At 41.6% G+C, this 23,661-nt stretch overlaps 1 protein-coding gene across 1 annotated transcript in view; it reads right to left on the reverse strand.

Moving 5' to 3' along the window:
- The window catches only part of UBE2R2 (ubiquitin conjugating enzyme E2 R2), a 54,287-nt gene that overhangs the window by 6,861 nt on the left and 23,765 nt on the right, over positions 1-23,661 (reverse strand). Inside the window, exons 2-3 of the mRNA XM_021538947.2 lie at positions 7,925-8,011; positions 4,480-4,577 (exon numbers count right to left, since the gene is read on the reverse strand). Coding sequence (XP_021394622.1) covers positions 4,480-4,577; positions 7,925-8,011 — 185 coding nt within the window. The remainder of the gene's footprint in view (positions 1-4,479; positions 4,578-7,924; positions 8,012-23,661) is intronic.

A 23,661-nucleotide genomic window follows, 5' to 3' on the forward strand; every position in this document is an offset into this window, starting at 1 on the left:
CATGACATAGATTGGCTGGTGCTCCCAACCAGCACATCCTATTATATTCCTTGTTGAAAAAGGAATTTTTTTTTTTTCATTCCAGCTGCTATCTACATTGTAGCCTTTTTAGAGCTACCTCAGGATGTAGGTATAGATTGGTCCAAGTGTATTTTTGCCTTCTGGTATAAAGTTAAACATTTTAGCCTAGGCTGCACTGACAGTCACGTTACTGCAGCAAGCTGTTTGTGGAATCTGCCCAAATCTTAGGCAGCAAAAAAAACGAAGAAAAATGGCAATCCTCAAGAAACAAAGCAATAGGCAGACAGTACACCACCTATCTGCAGGAGATACAGGTGTACCAGTACCTTGAGTCGTGGCCTGTGCAGTTCAAGGGTAGGGGAGACAAAGGGGATGTGGAGAAGGACAACTAAAATGACCAGAGAGCCCCAGCCCCGACCCTTCTACCACTCACTCAGCTCCATGGGACATAGGAAGCAGTATTCTCTCTCTCCCACACAGATCAGAGCTGCATTCCTTCACATCTTGCTGGGTTTTGCCCTGTTTACTTATGCCTGCATCACCTAACTCCCAGTGACAGGAAAGTCCAAATTGATTGTGTTTAAAAAAATAAATGAGCCTGCTTGACACCCTTAGAAGAAGCACATGTGAACTCTCACAGCTGAAGAATGAATTTTCCCTTTCAGACACTTCAAACCTGTTCATCTGTGGAGAAATAGTCAACACTTGGCAAGACTTACAGAATTCAGCAGCAGAGGAGCAGCTCCCTCCCACATTTTCAGCCCCTCTGCCTCCTGTCTGACATTCTGAAGCTTTCCCAAACCAGATGGGACCCCAGCAGGATGCCCTTCTGCTGGCACTCTGCCCAACTAGTGATGGTTAGAAGGACCAGTTTTATTTTCATTTGCTGATACATTTATTTGCTGAGGAATATTTTGACCTGTCACCCTTAAGTCCAAGATGTTTCAAGAGCTATAGCACTGAAAACTACAACAGTGGTGAGGGAGAGCAGAAATTAGAGAACAAGCACCATGAGAAGTTCTGTGTCAGTCTCTACGGTTGAATATAATGAAATACTCAAAATGTACATGTGATATATGTAATTAATGCCCAAAGATGTTTCCTAACTGTGAGTTAAGGCTTGTCACCTAGTTGGTTCTTTGTTTGACTGTCTTGTAATGAGAATGAAATTCAGCTGCTGTTTCAAAAACATGGACAGGTTAGGCCTTGAATGTCTCTGGTACTTAGTGATCCTTTATATTCTTCTCAGGAAGAAAACCAACAGCTGCTCCCAACACCACTCAGTAGGAAAAGGAGACAGAAAAACAAAGGAAGGCAAACAAAAGGCAGAACTCTGCCAAGTCACTTCTGCTCAAAATCCTGTATTGGGTTTGCAGGGCCAAGCTTTGGTAGCCAGAGGGCTACAAGGATGGCTTCTGTGAGAAGCTGCCAGAAGCTCCTCTATGTCTGGCAGACATTGGCAGCTCCAAGGACACGTGTGCCACTGGTCAAGGCTGTGCCAATTGGAAAGGGCAGTAATGTCTCTGTGAAAACATACTTAAGAAATTTTAACTATGTTCAGAGAAGAGTAGAGTGAGAACACATGAGAGGAACAACCCCGCAGACACCCAGATCAGTGTAGAAAAAGGGGCAGGAGGTGCTCCAGGTATTGGAGCAGAGATTCCCCTGCAGCCTGTGGTCAAGACAATGGTGAGGCAGCTGTGCCCCTGCAGCCCAGGGAGGGCACAGGGGAGCAGAGATCCACCTGCAGCCCCTGGGGGAGCCCAGGATGGAGCAGGGGGATGCCCACAGGAGGCTGTGATCCTGTGGGAGACCTATGGAGAGAGTATCTCTCACTAGAGAAGCTTGTCCTTGAAGGACTGCAGCCTGTGGAAGTCTGACCCACTCTGCAGCAGTTTGGGGAAGACTACTGCCCATGGGGTGGACTCATGCTGGCAGAGTTCATGCAGATCTGGCATGCTGTGGGAGGGACACCATGGTGCAGCAGGGGAACACTCCTCATTCTTAGCAGCAGGAAAAACAATGTGTGATGAACTGATTATAACCCCCATTCCACTACCCCCATACTCTGCTGTGGTAGGAGATAGAGCTGGGAAGGAGGGAGGGGGGGTCTTATTTTTTCTTATTTAAGGTCTTATTTTACTTCTCATTTTCTGCTCTGATTTTGTTGGTAACAAATTTAATTAATGTCTCTAATTCTAGCCTGTTTTGTCCGTGATGATGTTTGGTGAGTGATGTCTCCTGGTCCTTACCTGCTGCAGAAGAACACCAGAACAATGAACAGATAAGTAAGGCTGTGAAGATTGGAATAATTTAGGTAGACTAAGGCTGGGAGCAAAAGAGAGAACTACTTCTAGCCCCAGGCCACTTCAGGACATCTAGGAAGGGGTGTAACACACAGAGGGGCTCATGACTGAGAGGTGGACCAGACCATAGAGGCCATTACACAGGTTATCCATGAATGTGAAAAATGTGCTGCCATCAAGCAAGCCACACAAGTGAAATATCCCTGGAACAGAGAGCAGTGGCTGGGTTTCCAGTATGATGAGGCCTGGCAAATAGTTAACACTGGGCCACAAACATGCCAAGGCAAGAGCTACATACTCACTATGGCAGAGGCAACAACTGGCTAGAAATGTACCATGCTTGGAACATGAACTCAGGTCTCAAGAGACACATTTTGTGGTGACATGGTACCCCAGAGAGAACTGAGTCAGAAAATGGGACTAATTTTCAAAATAATCTCATAAACTCTTGAGCAAAGAAACATTGAGTGAATATATCACATCCCTTACCACCCACAAGCCTCCAGAAAGACTGAGAAATGCTGAAGACTGTTGAAAGCTTTAGGTAATGGGACATGGAAGCACTGGGATGCAAATTCTGCAGAAGCCACTTGGCTGGTCAATGCTAGGGGATATGCTAACTGCACTGATCCTGCCCAAACTAAGCCCACAGACACTGTGGGAGGATATAAGATCCCTGCACTACACACAGGAAAGTGGCTGGGGAAATCAGCATGGATTCTCCTCCCATGAGAAAAGGAAAGCACATTAGTGGAATTGTCTTGTGCAAGAACCTGTATTGGCAGGTAATGTGGAAGGATGGGGAGACCCAGTGTGTACCTCAAGGAGACTTAAACTTGGGGGAAAAACAAACTGTGTGAGTTTTACATTGCAGGAAGTAAAGGAGCAGGAATGTCATGACCTAACAAAGAATGATTTTTGTGAGGAGCAAGGAGAATGTGATGATGATGTGAGCCAACAATCAAGGCTGGTGACCAACAATCAAGTGTGCTGCTTCTCCTGTCCTGATCACCTATCCTTGTGGAGTAGAGCATAAGTCATAGATCTGGAGGGCTGGAGGAAGCCATGAAACAGGAGAATAATATCCATCTGTGAAAGGACAGATTAATGAAGATGTATGTTTGGTATAGAGATGGTTCAAGGATGTAGTTTGGGTTTATTTGTGGGTAAGAAGGGATTCCAGTAATAAGAAAGAAATACAGTGAAACAGTTGGAAGAAAAATAAATTAAGTGGGATCTAAACATGACACAAATGGTATGGAATAAAAAGTGGAGATTGTATTGAATTTGCTGAGCTGTAGCTCATTTTCCCTTAGCAGCCCTAAGTGTTTTCCATTCAAAGTTAGAAAGGGATGATAACACACAAGTGTTTTAGCTACTGCTGAGCAGTGCTGGCACAGCATCAGCGCTGTCTCCAACATTCCCCACTCCCCCATCAAGGAGCTGAGAGGTGGCAAGATCCTAAGATGGGACACAACCAGGCCAGCTGGTCCAAATTAACCAAAGGGATACACCATACCATGTAACATCAGCTCAGCTAAGTGAAAGAGGACGAATGAGGGACATTTGTTATATCACAGTGTTTGTCTCCTGGAGCAACTGCTATATGTGCTGAAGCCCTGCTTCCTGGGAAGTGGCTGAACATTGCTCACCAATGATAAGTAGAGATTAATTTTTTTCCCTTTGCTTATGTGCACAAGCTTTTGCCTATTGCTTTAGTAACCTGGCTTATCTCAAACATGGAAGTTGTTTTCTACATTATTTTTCTCTCTCCTGTCCCACTAGGAATGGGAGTAATAGAGCAGTTTGGTGGGCACCTGGAACCCATTACACATACTTTTCCACCAGTAGTACTTTGAAGAAGATAACAGTGACTGAGATAGGCTTCAACATTTGAGATAATTTACCTTCCGAGTATGAAACCCTGTGAACAGGGGGCTCTGCACTGTCATCCCAGGAAGACAACACAGCAGACCAGTATGTACGAACAGACAGACTGTTCAGACAGGCTGGTAAGTCTGGGTCCCACTTGATTCAAGCCCTAAGCCCCACAAAACCTTAAATTCCCTCCCAAACCTCTCCCACCACAGGCCATAGGTCTTGTAGAGATGGAAGGCCTTTGAAGTCACCACTACACAACATATTCAGTTACCTGACATTTTGGGTAGGGTTCCACCTCTCTGATGGCAGCTCTCCACTTTGTGGGTCATCTACAGGTGGGTGAAGAATTGAAATACATACATCTCCATTCTGCAAGACAGAAAAAAGCACTGAGAATAGCTTGTCTGGAGGCTGAGGCATGATGACTCAAATCCATCACTTTGGCTGTCTTCTGATCAGTTTAACCTTGTTGATATGAACATCCAAGTGCCAGCAAAAACCAGCAAGGGCTGGAAATGGTTCTGAATTCTTCCTGGATTTACTTTATACCCAAGGGTTAGCCTGCAAACTGGCAAAAAACTCCAATATAAAATCAAGAGGTTTAAAGAATGTACTGAAGTAAGCAAAAATAGTAATAATGTAATGTAAGACTAAATTGGTCTCCAGATAGCAAGTACTACTGTCACAGCGACATAAGGTTTAATTACAGGAGACCCCAAATAGGGTTAAAGAAAATTTGTATTCCCACTGGTAGCTTAAGCTAGCTACAGGAAATTTTTGAATTGAAGGGTTTAATCACTGTCTACTAGCAAAGGTATGAAAACATTACGTCTCTCAGGACACAAGGATCTTGAACAGATGGTGTGGGGCAGGCTTACACAGCTCCCCTAGGACACAGCTGTTCAAAATACCGGATGAAAAGGCAGGAGATGCTCTCTGAAGGTTTCAGTGAAAATCCCGTGCAGCATGGAAAAGCAAGAATATTCTGGCAGCATATGGAAGCCATACAGCCACATAATCCTCAATATGTGTTCTACTCACCAGTGTTATGGCCTGAATATAGATTTAAAGTTTCATAATGCCTATTTAGGAAAGCTGTCAACCCAATTCTCCATCAGCAACAGCATTCTGACACAACTGCTTTGTAGGAGGGCTGGAGTAGCATCCATCCCAGCTAATATCCTCCACTAAGACAGACGCCAGGGACTCAAATGTGTCTTACTACAAGATGAGGTGAAGGTGCAGATGAGGCCTGAGGCCAGCCAGCAGATATTTGCCTGTCCAGGCCCCATGGGCTTTGCTCTCTGTTGCAGCCAGCTGTGGGGCAGCACTCATGCTTGTCACCCCAGTCCAGGGCACAGGCTGATGACAGGATCAGCTCTGTCAGGACTCCAGGCTGACAGCTTCCCACACACCTGGTCTCACATCCTTCCAACACTGCTCAGAGCATAGAGCAGGGCTGCTCACAGCAACAGCATCTGTGCCTTTGAGCTCAGGCCAGTGATTACAGCTACAGATAGCAGCAGCCCACCTGGGGGAGGTTGTGATCGTTGTGATCTGTATCCAGATGTCAGTGGTGCACTATCCATGCCAGGTATGCAAATCTAGCAGGCCCTTGTCACTTTGAAGCAGGTTTTAGTCAAGAACAGTGAGGAAGCACCTGGAGCTGCTGAATTCCAAAGCACATACTTACATTGCTGGAACAGTTTGATTTAAGAAGGCTGTTTCCCTTTTAGGACCCCAAAAGGCTTGTGAAATCTTGAAATTTTTTTAGTATCGCTCCAAGCTGAAGTTAACTTTACTAATATTAGACTATGCTCAGTTTACTCTGCTATCACTAATAATTTCCATTAGTTTTTCCTTTAACCTTTTCCTGGAAGAATGCAATGCTAGTGGCCCAGAGGAAGAATCTCAGCACTTGGGAAAAGTTCCTGAAGCAATCAGGTCAGCAGCATGTGGACAAGGACATATTTGGCAAAATGAAGACAGAGGGAAGCAATGATGGGAGAATTTTTTGTGTTACCACAATCAGTGTTACATGTTTGGGAACTGCACTGCATTAAGAATCTGGAAGGGTAAAGGTATAATGGGACCTGATGAGGTCAGCACAAGGTCTTAGGGATCAGGACAGTCAGGGGCCAAGCCTTTCCTACATGCATTTTTGGAAGACATAAACAAGGAGAATGGGGTATTTATCTACCATTGACATATATCCTCCATTTCTATCAGGACTGAGAACTGTTATGCCATAAAAATAAAGAGCAAATGAATGCAATTTTATCAAAATTCAATTAGATGACCCAAGTAAACCAGAGATAGGAAAAACACACATTGCTCAAGTCTCATTGCTCAGAACTGGAATGTCAGCCCCAGCCTCTCCATCTGGTCCTACCAGCAGATTCTGTAAACTTCTATTTTCTTTCATCTTCCTTGCACTAAGGGTTTTTTGTACCCCTCCTCCTGAAAAACCCTCAAATCTCAAACACTTTGGTGAGATACTCTCAGTTTCATTTGGAGTTATCCCAGTGCCTTATCTTCATTGCTTAAATGTTGTTTGCAAAACAGCCTGCAAGATGCTTCAGATTCAAGAAATATTGCTATGAATACAAAGCTGAGAGCTCATGTAATCTCAGCAAACCCAAAATACACCCATCAAGTTTTGGGTTTGAGCAAACCCAAAATACACGCAAAATAAAGTTTTGGGTTAGTTCCTCCTGCTGCCTTCAGTTGTTTCTAGTCAATTTTTCTCACCAGGACTGGGAGAGGTCCTTTCCAAGGTTTGTTTTTTGTACATTTCATTTTGGTAACCATTTGCCACTCACCTCCTGCATGAGCACTTCCAGATACAGAATCAATACAGACAGTATGGGTCTGCAATTATCTGAAGATTTCAAACTTGACTTTATTTATAGATCAAAATAACTGAAATAGAGCCTTTAAGAGACACACCATCCTTGGATACAGGAAAGATCCTGTGCCAAGTACAAAACCCACATCAGAAAACTGTCAGATAACTGATCTCAGTATGCCCTTGGATTTAGGGCAATCCCCTGAGCAGTCAATAATTAAAGTGGGTTACTATTCTGTTCTGCACTGAAGTTTGGCAAGGTTTCTAGCCATTTATTACTAAGCCATCAATACAGATCTCACCATGATATTTGAAGCACACACATTCCAAGCTGGGCATTTGGCAGCAAGAACTTATCAGAAAGGACTTTCCAAGCCCAGGCCATCAAATGAAGCCTCTATTTGTTCAGGGATGGAAGAGAATGACATTCCAGTTTTCAGATGGGTTCAAAGGAAGTCTGCAGAACCTCACATAAGAAAGCCTGTGATAAGGTGAGAGACCTGCACCAAAAGGAACATTTTAAAATCCTTTAGCTCCCAAAACTATAGAGGCTGTGTTCCTTAGCAGGTTAACATTATTCTAGGATACCCAAAAGTTCAGCTAGGATTTGGCTGACCTCCACTGAAAGTTAAGTTTTGAACCAAAACAAGCCTTCAGCCTTCAAATACAACTCTATGGAACTGGGTGATATTGAACCCATTGCCTCTATATAGAATCATTCCTCTTCTGGACCTGCTGTGTAGTTCCATTTTGATCCAACTGCTGACAGTCCACTACCCTCTGAAAGTAACCCATACATATACTGAATTTAAGGAGCAAGAAGCTCTCTCACACACCCCAGAAAAAAATTATTTAAAAAACACCTTACCTCATAAATGTTGGGGTGCCACATTTTGGTCAGGAATCTGAAGGTAGGTGGTGAATATGGATAGTCAATAGGAAATTTAATGTGAGCCTGAAAAAAAGCAGAGTATTTTAGCTATGAAACACAACAAAAAAGACCAACAAGCAACAACTACAGTGAAAAGATTGGGGGAAAAAAATTCATTAAGGCTACTAAATTGCTCATTTTATAAACCAGTGCCCAAGTGGCCCAACAGTGTAACTCTATGCAATTTTGTACGAGCAAAACACTAACTGAACAACAAAAATCAAAACACCTGGGCTGGTAATGCTCAGAAAGCAAGCCAAAATGCATTTACCATGTCCCAATTCAAGAAGCACTATTCAACAGTTGTTGTTAAATACACTGGAAAATATTTAACTTGAGAGAGCACTGCTCTTTTTTTGAGTTCAAAATCAGACTAAAAAATGTTTACTAAGCTGAAAAGACCTGTTTTATATTTGCCTGTAAAAATACTTAAAATTACTCTCCCATGATTAAAAAAAAAAAAAGTTACATAACTTGCTCTAGTTATTTTGTCTTTCTTTGAAAGTTAAGCTGGTCCATCCACCTGTATTTCTAATACTACGTTTTGCCACCACAGGCATTTTTGAATTATCAACATCATCAGTGTCTGTTTAATAAATCAGTACGCCCTGAGGAATATTGATGGGTAATGACAGCAAACATCTTGCAGTCAACGACCATCTGTGGGGCACAATTCTGAGTTGAGTCAGTTGTGGGAAGGCTGCAGAGATCCTGGCACTGGAAATTAACTTTTCTGTGCTGTCCTGCCATTCACAGTAGTCTGAATATGACTGATCAAGTGTTGAAAATACTTTGGAAGGTGGACTTCCACACTGCTTGCTGTGCTGTGGAGCACAAAGCCTTTCCTTGGAACTGTTCAACCCACTAAAAAGTCCTACTGCCAGCCCAGCAAGGGATCTCCAAAGAAGCATCTTCTGGTCCTTCAAACACAGCCAGGTTCATTTGCAAGGATGTAAGAAGAGATCCCAAAAGCAAGATTCATATTTATCCTGGTTTGAGACAAATTTAGGAGGAAATCTAGTCACCCTAGGACAACATGGTAAGAGCAGAATTCCAGGTCACTCTCCTCCACTTAAGTACCTAACCATGCCATTTGCTCAACCAGAGAAACTTTGGAAAGCTTTATTCCATAGTATATAGAAGCAGACAACCAAATCAATGGATTACAGAACTGTTAAGTACCTGGCTACAGTTCTACTTATCAGCACATACCTCTGTCCTACAATCAAAATTTTATGAGGTCAGATAGTCAAGAAAATAAGGTTTCCTATTCACCTTTATGAAAGAAATTCACCAGTTCACCAGTTGGTCTGTAGATGCCTACTCACAACTGTGTTTGGGCATATTACAGCAGGGCATATTACTGAGTCCTCACCCCACAGTCATTTGTCACAGCACACTCCCAGCCAAGAGATTTATGATCCACTTAAACAATCCCATAGTTTAAGGCCTATGTTGCACAAATGTCATTGCTCCAAGAGCAGTGAGTGAACAGCTCTTGTCACCACACACTGTTGCAGCAAGGATATGGGCCCACAACATGCTGCACAGTGAGCAGAGATCTGTCCAGGGCAGGTCACGTTCACTCCAACTCAATTGCTTGCATCATATAGCTGCAGACTCCTCCAGACACTGGGGTTTTCCCAAGAAAGCTCATTCCTGTGTGTACACACAGTTTTGTGAGATCTAAAACACAAAACAGCAAAAGGACCTCAAAATGCAAGAGACTCAGGGTTGAGCTACCTACAAGATATCTTAGCAAAATCTGTCTTCTACACAGCCACAGCTTCCAGGTGACCAAAACAAAAAGCCTTGTGCCAGTAGATTACCAGCACTGCCATGCTTATAGCCCATACAGATGTTCAAGGAGTGCAGGTCTCATTCCTCCCAGTAAATCCCCTCTGCTTTCAAATTGTCTGATCTTGAGGGTTTGTCTCAGCAAGACTACTCCAGAAGCTGAGCCTAAGGCACCAGTATGTCCCTGTATGTGATGCAGACTCATGCAGACACTGTAGGTCCTGGATCCACAGGATTTGGAAAAACTCTTCCAAATTTCTAAATCCTGTTTGACAAACACAGTTCTTTATTAGAGAAGGACTACCTACCTACAATAACTATCACTATGGAAAGCAGTATTGTGTCACATGAATGATTCTCCTGAGCTCTAGGATCAGAAAAACACAACAGGAGAAATAAGATAAATCTTTCCTTCCACATGCAGACAGCTAAGAACCTAGCTTCCCTTGTAATACATCACATATTTAGAGAAAGCAGTCATATTAAATGGTGATCAGCTATTTCTAACTAGTCTGTAGCTCTTTAGCACACTGAGATTCTGTACTGGAACATAAAGTAAATGAGGTTTCTCTACAAACCTGATTTCAAAGTCAAAAGCTCCCAAAACAGAAAACCTCGAATTACCACAGGGATTTTTTCCCAAACAAAAAGAGCACCACTGTCAGGTTCCCATGGTGAAATCATCCAGAATTTGAAAGTGAAACCAAACACTTTTCCAGGCCATTACAAACAGGTCTGAGAGAATTACCTCATCTCTTCTGCAAGAGAAACCATGGAAAGTTACGTAAGCCTACTCTGCTCTCACTGAATGGTATTTGAGTTTCTGTGTGGGTTAAGCAAGCCAAGAATTTCCAAGACAAGCTGCAAGACTGCTTGCAAAGATGCAGCAACAGCCACAATTACAGGTCATCTTTTTCCCCAATGAAAGCCTGATTCCAAACATGTTTAAAAAAATAAAGACCAAATTAAGCAATCAACCTAATTTTAAATAGAGCTCACAGAATAGTTTTCCCCTACAATTGCACTGATATAAAGCAAAAAAATCTGCTAAACACAGCCAGGCTGCTAGATACTAGAGTGGCAGAGTTTCCAGGGAGCTTGTTGTTAGCTCAGTTACAGCCACACAAACTAATTTAGGAGGACTAAATACGCTACTAATGGTAAACTAAATATGTAGCTCAGTTCCCCGCTGCAAGTTCCGAACAGTTACTGCATTTACCATGTTCCTGACCCCTGAAACTGAGCTTAAACAGAGCAGAAATAATCCTGTTTTGGTGTTGATTTTAGCCAGCTGCATGCCATGGCTCCTTGACATCACTGAAGATACTGAATAGATAGCTGGTGAAGACCAGTCACAATCAATATATTCCTCCCTTTCCCAGTTTGTAACTAGTCATGCTTATAGTCCCTCAAAAAATAATAAACTCTTCTAAATAGTCCAGCCTGACAGAAGATACATCCCTTTACAGATATTTACAGCCATCACAAAACCTTCAACTTACAAATTACACCACAGCATATATTTTAAGAATATCACTTCCAGCGAAGTCACTTTGTTTCCTCATTTACTGCTTCCCTGCATCTTCAACAGAGACTGCACTTCAGGTTTGTTAAGTTGGAAAAGACAAAAGCACAGGTATGGCTATGTATGACAGAAAAATACAGTCTCACTATACCTTATGTGACTGAAAATACAAACCTAATATTTCTGACAACCACTGAATTATTCACTGATTCAGTCACTATAAATAACTATTACAGCAACTTGGTTTCTTGAGATCTTGCCACACACTTGACTCAACACCTAAACTTGTGTCACAACTACTCCGAGCACTCCAGGCTTGGGTCAGAGAGGCTGGAAAGCTGCCTGGCAGGAAAGGACCTAGGGGAGCTGGTTGACAATGGCTGAATGTGAGCCAGCATGTGCCCATGTGGTGAAGCATCCTGGTCTGGATCATTAATAGTGAGGCCACTGGGACTAACACAAGAAAGACTGCCTTCCAGCCTCAGTCCTTGTTCCAGCCTAGCTGTAAATGACACTTCAGGAGCCTGACACTGATTTTTTACAGCCATTTCAAGCTGACAAAACTGAGATCCCTGATTTTTAGGCAGAAACGGAAGGAAAGTTGAATCCATCCTACCTACTCAGTGCAGACAGGCCATGAGGGTAGCACGCACATTTCCTGGAAAGCCACCAGGATCACAACTGATCTGATTTCAGGATAATGGAGAACCAGCAGCTTTTATAATGGCCAGCATAAATTGAAGCTGCTTGGTGTTCCTGGAAGTGCCATTTAGAAATTACTTTTATTTCAAAACATTGCATGCTTAATGCCAGCCCTTCTAAAACTCTGCATTAGTGAGGGCAAGGATCTTTAGCAAATTGTATTTAAGTTCAGATACAAAGGAAATGGTTTGAGTTTTGAAACTATTTTGCTGTTATTTGTAATTATCTGCTACAGCCAGCCCACAGATAAGATCCTATTGACTATGTACAGGTACTACCAAGGTCTCTTATAGATCACCCACCTGCCCTGGCAGACTTGCAAACAGCACAAGGACTCTCCTCACTTTCCTTCTTAAGGGGCACAAGCAGGCTCCCCACAGTGCTCCCGCTGACTTCTCCACACACTGAACATGAACAGGAACTACAGGCCACTACCAAGTTAAGTGGTTCTATCTAATCCCACAAAATGCCCTTTCCTGCTTCTGGTGTATCATGCATTATACAGTTCATTTAACGGAATCTCCTCTTCCACATTAAGCCTGCATGCAGGGCAGGCAGTATGTGCATGCAGTATTACACTATGTGCTGGACAGCATGTTCAATAGAGGTCAGCAGCCAGTACCAGCAGCCAGGTTTAAAGCACCTCAGTATCATCCAGCTCACAACATGTAAAACAGCATTACAGCCAGTCCCACTGCACTATCAACTATGTGGTGATGTAAAAATGAATATAGGGCCAACATTGCTATTTAAGACTTATGGCCTAATTAATTTCTTGTGGCAGAGTTGGGTGCTAGCCTGGTACTTTAAACACAGTTATTGCTTTATTTCCCAGCAACACTGTATCAGTGTTTATTGATATCTGTTGTGGTTTCAGAGAATAGGAGGAGCACATCTCTGACCCAAGATGAATGACCAGACCTGTGAGTCTTGTGAGTCCTGAAAAGTCTTGTGAGTCCTGAAAAATCCCTTGGTGCTGCAGTGGCCATATCAACAGTAACAGCAGAAAACTCCTTATATCCCACATTACCTGCACTGTTTCATAAGGAATTTAAATCATTAAGATCTGAACATGAAGAATGAACTAGATCTCATGAGAAGGACATGAAGTGTCTAAACAAAAAAAAAAAAAAAAAAAAAAAAAACAAAACCAAAAAAAAAAAAAAAGAAGAAGACAGAGCCAAAATTCAGCAGAGCAATGATGAGTCAAGAAGTAAGGCTAGCTTACACAATCAAAGACTGGTTTGACAAGCACCAGCCCATTCTTGTTTCACACTAAATCATATCTTGTACACATTTCCTAATTTAGTTATCTGGGGCACTACTAAATCTCTTGTTCTCAATGGAAGACTTCCTCTACTAAAGACTAGATTTCCTTTTACCAGAATGTCTTTTAACAGCAAGATGGTATTAAATATTTATCTGAGATTGTTGGCAAGTCATCCCCCCCCAAACCAAAGCAGGTAAAGGGGCAGATTACACAAGCACCACCTACACTCAGCTAACAACTGCCAGGTCGATTTCCACTGCTTTGATTGTCAGTTTGATTTTTCATGATGCTACATAAAATGCTATAATTTCAACAAGTGCAGAAGATGCAGCATTTAGCAAGAGATTGAGTTGGAAATAGTGGCATCCTGAAACAATGAAGTATTTATTCTATAATCTGCCCATTTTGACTCAGCTTTTGCTCTTGTCTGCTATCTCATCACTGAGAAGCCATTATCAGCAGCTATGCAAGACATGACACCAAACAGAATTACTTGATACACTTTCACAGGGCTAGTTGTTGGTTCAACAGCTTCACTGAGCTTTGACACGGGCTAAACAATAAAGCAATTTCATATTGCCATGAGAGAAAGCTGATGTCATATTGAGGTTTATATATTTTCCCAGGAATTCCCATGCTGAAATATTACAAGAGTCCACCCTCAATTTAACCTTTACTCCAGGATCAGGCCTGATTTTAGGAGACAAAAAGATTAAGATGGAATATATCACAGACTGTGACAAGCCATATGTTAGGAGGTTTCTGCCATGGCTGAAGGCTTTGTGTAAAGATTGTACTCTTGGATCTGATGCCTTCAGACTGCTCACAGACTGTATACAGGTTTGAGACTGGGGTCACTGCGTGTGCTATGCAGACAGGCTACTCTGTGTGACTATTTTCCAGGCAGAAACAGATGACTCAGTTCTTATTTAGCTCTGCACAAATACACTGACTTCCCCATTTAGACAAAATAGGAATAACTCCAAACGTGTGAAGCTTAAGTTTCCCTGTGCAGCCTGATATTTGCTGAAGGAGACAGAGATACTTGGGGATACCACATCTAAAGTTTAAACCAAGTCATGCATCTTCCATTATGTCTTTGCTTCAGAGTAGAAGCTGGGACTTGGAATATCCTACTGTACGTATAACTGAGCATGTTGGTACCTGAACTGTTAAAGCTCTCACATGAGCATAACTGTTCTAGAAACAGTTTCTGTCCACCTCAGATAATGCAATTTTCCATCTCTTTCCATTTGTAAAAACAATTGGTTTTGCTGGAGCAGTGGAGGGAATATTTCAGACTGCTTATACAAAGTATCATGGTACACTACTGGCATCTCTTGTGGAAGTCCTCCAATTACATATGTAGAGAGTTGTAATTCTGGGCACCTCTCTCTACTTGCCAGGATTCAGGGTCCAAAATATTGTCTCTTTTAGTAAGAATTTAATTAGCCTATGACATCTTCAATATTTTGCTCAATCTCACACTTTGAAATTTAACTGTACTGGGCAAGTAATTCTTATTTTATTGAAGCAGATTTACACGAGCACATTTGTGGAAAGGCTGGCTGTGAGACAGCTTGATATACTTCAGACTTATCCTGGTAATTTATCAGTGGGATTGACTGACAGTGGGATTAAGGGCACCTTCAGTAAATTCACTAGTGAGACTGAGCTTTGTAGTGCAATCACACTCTGGAAGGAAGGTATCCCACCTGAAGGGATCTGGACAGGCTGGAGAGGTGGGACTGTGCAAACCTCATGATGTTCAACAAAACAAAGTGTGAGGTCTTACACCTGGATTGTGACACACCCACAGAGAAGTGGGTGATTGAAAGCAACCTGGCAGAGAAGGCTTGGGGGTGATGGTTGATGAGTAACTCAATGTGAGTTGGCAGTGAGCACTCACACCTCTGAAAGCCAAATGTATCCTGGGATAAATCCAAAGAAGTGTTGCCAACAGGTCAAGGGTTATCATTCTCCCTTCCACTCTTGTGGCGTCCCACTTGGATTACTGCATACAGTTCTGGTGACCCCAGCACAGTGAAGGACATGGAAGTGTTGGAGGCAAGTCCAGAGGAGGCCACAAAATTGCTGAGAGAATTGGAGCACCTTCCCTGTGCAGACAGACTGAGAAAGTTGGGGCTGTTCAGTCTGGGGAAGAGAAGGTTGCATGGAAACCCCATAGGAACCTTCCAGTATCTGAAGGAACCTATATGAAGCTGGAGAGGGACTCATCATCAGAAACTGTAGATAGGACAAAGAGAAACAGGCACAAAATGAAAGAGGGGAAATTGAGGTTAGATATTAGGAGAAGATTCTTTACTGTGAGGGTGGTGAGACACAGACTGCCCAGAGAAGCTGTAGATGCCCCATTCCTGCAAGTGTTCAAGGCCAGGCTGGATAAGGTTTTGAGTAACCTAGCCTAGTGGGAGATGTCCTTTCCCACAGCAGGGGGGTTGGGATTGGATTATCTTTAAGGTCCCTCTCAAACTCTTATGGTTCTGTAATTAATCACTGCCAAAACACATTCCAATTTTCAATAATGCTGGACAGAGTGTCTGCGAACTCACCTATTCATTCCAACATTTGCATCTTTACCGAAACACAGCAGATTGTTTTGTTGCTCTGTGAAGCAAGCCATGCTATTTGTATGTGAAGAGATGTCCAAGCTAGCACAGTGTGAGAACACCCTTTTCTTCAGCCTGTTTCTACTATTTTTACTCAATTCTTTAAACAAGTACCATTCATGAGTCAGTGAATGACTAATTGCCTTGATTTTCTTCCTATGCAAGCCAGGCTGGATGCAAGTGAAAAGCTCTTCTCAAGGGACAGCCCATCACATATTCTGCTAAAAACACAGGGCAGGTCCTAATGCAGTCACCTCTTTTATAAGCAGCAAAGGGAAAGGCATATTTATAGCATTTTAAGTGTAAACCCTAGCACTGTGCTGCAGTGTTACACAACTTTGCCTTTCCCAGCATGGCAGGCAGCAGCTCTCTGATGAGACTTTTTGAGCTGGCATACCACCAGCCTTTCTTTAAATAAGGGACACATACATCTGGAAGGTGGATGGCAGCACTCAGAAACTGCAGCTGAAATCTTATCTATGCTGGCTGCCATGCAGAAGCCAACTAAGCATCTGTGCAGCCTTGTCACTTGTTTTTGAGCCACTGCATTACTGATTGTAAGCTCTCCTACTTGGAGCTGGACACAGGCAGTAAATCTAGGCAGACCTGTGCAGTAGCAAGCAAGTCTGCTGAACTGTACCACTTCCAAGCAAGCAGCTAAATCAGCTGCACCATCCCCTAGTGTAGAGGCCCAATCAACAATGTGTTACTCTAGATGTATAACCCTATAGAGACACAACTGTATTATGCATGGCCCCACCCAGTGTACCACCCATCTGAAAAGTGTCTCTGATCCTGCACAAGTGAAGTCTGATATGTGTCCAGCAGCTGGCTCCTGCCCAGCATTCTCCAGCTCACTGCAGGAGCCAGCATTGTGTCAGAAGGTATTTGCTAGCAAGAAGCTTATATCTGAGACACAAAGACAAATTTTCACAATATTGCATGAAGCACCTGTCAGCTTCATAATTACAGGGTGCTCTGACCAGACCAAATATGAAGTTTTAGCTTGGATAAATGTATTATTTAATACATAGACATCCTTGCTCCACAGGCTATTCTTTCTACAGTAACAGGTTTTGGGTGGGCTTTTTTTGCTAGTGAGGAGCCAATTTAAAGAGGCATTCAGCATTCTGTCATTCTTCACCTCTTTTCACCCCTGCCTTGTGCTTCAGAGGATTTGGAGGTCACAGCATTACAACCAGTATTACTTTACAATGGATTTACAAGAGAAAAGTACAACACTGAAGTGAAGGCTAGCATTAATATTGCTACCTATGTTCCAATTAGCTGTCACGTCAATTACTAGTACAATATCCAGATAAAGCCAGAAACCTCAATTTGCTGAAAAATCTCCTGAAAGAGCCAGCAAAAGAGAGAAAAGCAAGTTGAGTCATCTGCAGTGCAGCATAATTTAAGGTATCATTTATACTTCTTACAAAAGCAGAACTACTGCAGTCAAACAAGCTTAGTACAAGAATACACAGCTCTGAAATTCAAGCTTGTATTTAATTAATTGGAACCATTAAGTTTGAGGCATACCAGCTGAGAGTAGCAGTCAGGAAGAACCACTTAAATCTATCACAAGTTAAGAGGATTAAGGTCAAGGCAACAAATTAATGAGACAGGTGTAAGATGAGAATAGAGGAAAGCAATCTTATCACTTGGACAAAGAAAGATGGAACTTGTAGGAAAGTCAAAGGAAAGTTGTACAACTGTGTGACTAAAAGCAACCCTTAAAGCAGCTTTCATATTATGCACTATTTCCTGCCTGTACAAAGAAAGGATCTGAAGAGAAATTAGAACTAATTTAATTTTTCTTCCTGTATTCAAGTATGTCATAGATATTGCTCTTGATTCAAAGTGTCATATCTGACTTAACTTTAGAAGAAACTTGTGTGGCAGATCATGCATGACTGGCATAACAGTGAAGATAAGACAAGATCTATGGCAGATCTACAGTCTACTCTTAGTACAGAACTGGAATGCTGCTGAAAAACAGCCCCCAAACCCAACAATGGGGAAAAAGCAGGCCAGTCTAAGGTGAGCAACAAGATGAACTGCAATATCAGACTGACAGCAAGAGTAGTTCTTGCAAGAGGTGCTCCATTTATGAAGATCTGTAGGAACAGGTGATATCTCAAGGGAAAAAAAATAGTATTTCCAGACAAAACAAATCTTCTATTGTGAGACATCATTTTCTTCTTAGACTCTTCTGGTATCTACCTTCTTATGATTCTTGGATAACTTATTTTTCAGCTCTGTTTTTTAAGGTCTTAAATGTTTGCCTGAATGCTAGAGAAACAGACAAAATATGACCTTCCAAAGCATTCTCATGTGCATGCCACTAGTCACATAGCAACTTCGTTGAAACCTCCACAGAAACAAGGCATGGTGCCTTACTGCAAAGACTCATCTAAAAACTCCTCCACTTTCTCAATAACAACATCATCATATGTAATTACCTGTGATACAGAGACCACTTATAAGAATGCACACTGTGTCTGATAGGTCAAGTACAGTGCTCCAGTAGACTTCCACACTCAGAAAATGCAGCATCCGTACAGTCAGTTTGGAAACTGGGTTCTCTTATTCCATCCAGAGAAAAATGATACCCACATATCTGCAAAAAGCTAGACTTGATTGTGTATGGAATAAGCCAAGGCTACCAAACCCTATGACTGGCAAGAACAAAATTCATCCATATTTGTATGCTGGACAATCCCATGATAACACTCTTTCCTGTCAGATCAGATTAATGCTTGAAAACTTGTGTTGTTAGGCCATTAGATAAGACACAGTGCACCTGACACACTCTATCAAATTACAATGCAGTAATAAGCATTTTGCAGCAAAAGTCAGTGTTTTATAAGTACAGCCTTTTCATGGTAAACTTAGTCCCGTTATACTATGAAGCCTGTGAAACAGAAAATAACCTGTGCTGGTAATTAAAGCTTATTTAGTCTAGGATAAAATACGTTCATGTTAAAAGAAAAGTATTTACCCTCACTGACCATTAAGTATTTTTGTCACTGCTTTTTCCACCTACTAGCAAGTAATACAAGCTTCTAGGTGCTCCTGCTTTAAGGTTCATCAGTAGCTAATAAGCAGTAAGTATTTCAAACAGATGATTTGAATTCAGCCATAGTAGCAAGCAAATGGCTGTATTTTTATGTAAAAAAAAATTAAATTCACTGCTTGTAAAGAGGTGTTACAGTGACAGATTCAGACACCTGAATGCTACTTAAGAGTATAAGCTGCTTCCTGCTACAGAAATGAATCCAAAGCATGATTTGGAGGAGCCTCTAGTGGCGATAAAGTAGATGTGATTACAAATTAGCAGATGCTCAAGGATAAGCTAAGAGCCTTGCTGGCAATTCATGTAGCCTACAGATACATGACTCCTAGTCAAGTTACCAACAATGCAACCTGCAAGCCACGCACACACCCTTGGGACCAAGTCAGATGTTTTCAGTAGTGCTCTACCTACAAGTTTTTAAGGGAACCATACAGCCTGCTTCTTGACCTCTTCAGCTTGTAGGCAGCATTTAGGGCAAAAACTGAACAGAAGGATATCCTAACAACTTACTTAATCTCTTTCAGACTAATATTTTTTGCAGGGAGGTAGATGCACAACATCCTGTGGCAATTATTTCTACAGTTTTAACTGCATTCTGTGTAAAAATGCCACTTCTGTTCTGACTTGCTTCATAGTTCCATTAAATGCATATTCATTCTTAAATTAGGAAAGACAGTAAACTGTCATTCTCTCTTGACTTTTTTTGGTGTAATGCATGGCTTTATAATCCCCAATTGTACCCCTCCTAAGTCATTACCTCAAGAACTCTGAAAGTTTCCTAGAATGGGGAGCAGTGTTGGCACCAGTTTCCCCCAAGAAGTTATACTGACATAGGCAGACCACTGTTTTTAAGTAAACTGTGCCTATAGAGACAGAAGGCAAGGATGTGTAAGCCTTGCACTGCAGAAACATCCTTTGAGCAATTTTACAGTGATGTTAGAGCAGTATCCTCCACAGGTCACAACACTGGAGAATGTTTTGTTGCCGCAAAAGGACTTTTCCAGAGCATGAACTTTGATAATATCAGCTGGAAGCAGTTCTGTTTGAATGCCATTGGCAAGACCAGCAGGCGTCATTAACTGTGGAGTTTCTCCAGTCTTGTGACCTGTTGCAGCCACATTGATGTGGCACATAACTGGAAAGTTACTTTCACTCTTTCAGGAAGCCCTGTATCATTACCCTTTTTGGTAAGCACTAATACCAATGCAACACTTCCTTTAGCTTAGCACAAAAGAAAATTAAAAAACCACATTTGGTGATTTGGCTGCATTGACTCACATACCATTTAGATTCTAGTATGAGCCCTTAAAGAACTGGAGCATCTGTCATCAAGCAGTGAATGAAACAGCCAGCTTTTGTTTGTAGTTACAAGGTTCAGACGCTGAAAAAGTTAATGCTGTTTCAGCACTTTGCAACAATAATTGCAGACTAGATGCTGTCAAAGTACTTTAAAGGTTTACTTTTTAGCAGCCAAAAGATTTGTCTGGCACACAAAGGTCTCTATCCTTCCTATATTTCTCCTGATGTGCATAGTAGGCTTTCTCCCAAATCAAATAATTAATAGAACTGGTGCCAATTTTTCTTTTCCCACATACTACCAAAAGTTATACAATTGTTTGTAGAGTAACTTAAAAGCCTTCTACACATGATCAATACGTTTATACGGAGGGTTTGCTTTACAAGGCCTGGATATAATAAAATAAAGAGAGTACAGCCTTTGGAGTATCCTGTGCCTAGAAAATAATACATTAAATAGTAAGCATTATTTAAATTATAAAGATAGGAAACTGTGTTGCTATATTAGACCTCTATGGATGAAAATTATACTACAAAATTACTGGAAGACATAGAATTTCTTTACACTTATGTTGCTTACAAAGCTATACTTTTATATGGTTAGAGTCTCATTCCTGCATGGAATTAATTTCATGGGAAAAAAAAAAAAAAAGAGTTCTGTAGATGCTACTGTGGAACAAGCATACAATGATGTACATTTAAGAGCTCTGTATGTCTTGGCAGATTTGGGGGGAGATCACAGCATTGGCTGGGATGGGATGGGAAAACATCACAAGATGACCAATAGGAGTGTTTGTGTAACTGCTTTACTCCATGCTGCTCTCAGCTATTTTTCCCTACAAGAACAACTACAGGATGGAAATTTTAGCCTAAGAAAAGCTTTATGCTATGAGTTTTTAGTTTTAGAAGTATCTAGCCATACAAGAGACAATACTGGCCCACAACAGCTTACAAAAAAAATCCCAGGTTATGCACCCATGTCATACTACAGAGTTTTGAGAGACACATAGGGGGAGTACCTGTACTGTAAGGGTAGTGGAGTGAGGGAAAACTGCACTAACTCATTCCAAGCAGACTGCCAGAAAAATCACCCACAAAGATCCTTTTGTTCCTATTCTTGGACATCCAGTACTATTTACTAGAGCTGCTGCTCAGTCCCTCCTACCCCACCTTGGCCCAGTTTTTATTGCCTCTAAGGACAAGCATTTTCAGACAAGTAAAACCATCTCCATCAGACACTGCAACAGCAGTAACCTTCACTGGCACTGACAACTGTCTGAGGAGTAAAATATCAGATCCAAGAGTCTTTGCTGTACTGAAAGGGTTGTGCATTTTCAGATCCAGACAATTTGCCTCCACATCCCTCCCATCCTGAACTTGCCCTGTGAAAAAGTTTATCCACCTTAGGAGCAGCCCCATTGATTCCTATAAAGTACACTAAAGTAGGATTTGGGTGACCTGTGTAACACTCACTCACAAAACCACTCTCAAGATAGACCTCAGCATACCATCACACATTTTATGTATAGGCACACAAACACAAACAGCTCAACAGTACAACTGTCTCTAAAGATTTCCACACATTTGACCTTTAACATTACGCTTGCCTGCTCAGTGTTATACTGTTCTATAGCCAGTATTGATGGATTTGATGCAACACAAAATATCCTGCAGATGTCCAAAACTACTTGGATTTTAACTGTTCCACTGGAAGCAGAGGATTACACCATACTACTCAAGTTAAGTCCAACAAGCTTACTTTTTATAATGGCAAACACCTAAACATAGTAACTGTCAGACTTTGAAGTACAAAGTGGTTCCATGACTTGGCAGTATTTTTTCCTATGGACCAAACCCATGGATGAGAAACATCCGCAGTGCCCATTACAATGTTCTCACAAGCACTATCACATTGAACTTGTTAAACTTAATTAAAATAATCACACTACTCTTATAAACAGACATGTCTTGGAGTACAATAACAAAACAAACCCCCTTGTGTTTTTTCTTACAAATATTTCTGTGCACCTGAACACATCCAGAAGCAATGCTTACATATCAATATGAACATCTTACTACAAAGATGCTTTGCGGTAGCAGCAGAGCTCTCCTCCCATGCACGGCAATACTAAGCAATCACACAATGATGAGAAAATCCCTTTTAACTCCCACTTTGCACTCACCTATCAGAACAGTCATGAATACCTTCTCTAACAGGACTATCTTTAGAGTTCTTTAGAATCTTAATTATCACTTTTGGCATCAATTAGGCCAGCAGAAGCTGGTGCTTTCTGAAACCTCTTGGAGAAGGAGACAGCACATTTATCACTGTCATGTGAATTTAGGAAGGGAAATCAAAGCCATTACTATCCCAGGAAGTAGCAGAACTTACATACAGTATTTATGGAATAAATTATTTATGTTTTCATTTCAATTCCAATTTAGGAACAGAGGAAGTGAGAAATAATTTCTCAGTGAGGATCCTAAGCAGGGTACGTTTAGCTACATATTTATTTATGCTCAGTCTCCTCCCTTCTCAGCCACAATGCTGCTGAAGGACTAAGTTTATTAACTTCAGTCCATTATCACCATCACCAACATTAAATATATGGGTTCAAACCAAACCAGACTTAACAGTAGGGTTAGGATCTATCTCTCAAACAGCCTGCAATTCTAGACACCCAACAGGGTTCCAAATTATCATGCTATGCTTTGAAGTTCAGAGAAGTTATCCTCTCCACCCCAAGGAATTACCACCACAAATAGGAAGAGATTTCCTAAAAAATTCTTGTTACAGAATCTACTCAAGTTTTGTTCTGAAGGTTACTGTTCAGTAGTCACTATGTCAAAAGAAAAGCTCTAAAAAAGATTGCTTTATAAGGGACTTTTTGATATTTGAAGTACTCAGGTCAGAGCTTGCCAACTTTCAGCACCAGTATAAAAAGTAAGAAATCATTTAACTCATATAGGTATTAAAAAAATATCAGAAGGCTTGCCAAGTTATCCTCTACCTCATTTTAAGACAGGCACTGACATTAATATGCAGCATTGCCAATAATCCTTAACCTTCTTAACAGGGTACTTGAGAGCTACACAAGTACCTACCACAGAAAGCAGAGGGAGCCCTTGCAGGTGAAGACCCTTGCCTTTGACTGTATCACCAGCCTTCAGCTTCATGTGCGACAAAATTAATTACATCATATTGATTTTGCTAATCCATTCCAAATATGGTACACTTCAAACAAACCTGCAATGTAAGTTGATTAGACAACACTGACAAGCCAGTCAATGAGTCCAAGAGCAAAAGGGGAACAACATCTAATCTGTTATGGCTTCTGCTCTGGAATCCCAGGAAACCAGCTGCAGCTGCTTGGTTCA

The sequence above is a fragment of the Lonchura striata genome, chromosome Z (genome assembly GCF_046129695.1).
Source record: "Lonchura striata isolate bLonStr1 chromosome Z, bLonStr1.mat, whole genome shotgun sequence".
NCBI classification, from domain to species: domain Eukaryota; kingdom Metazoa; phylum Chordata; class Aves; order Passeriformes; family Estrildidae; genus Lonchura; species Lonchura striata.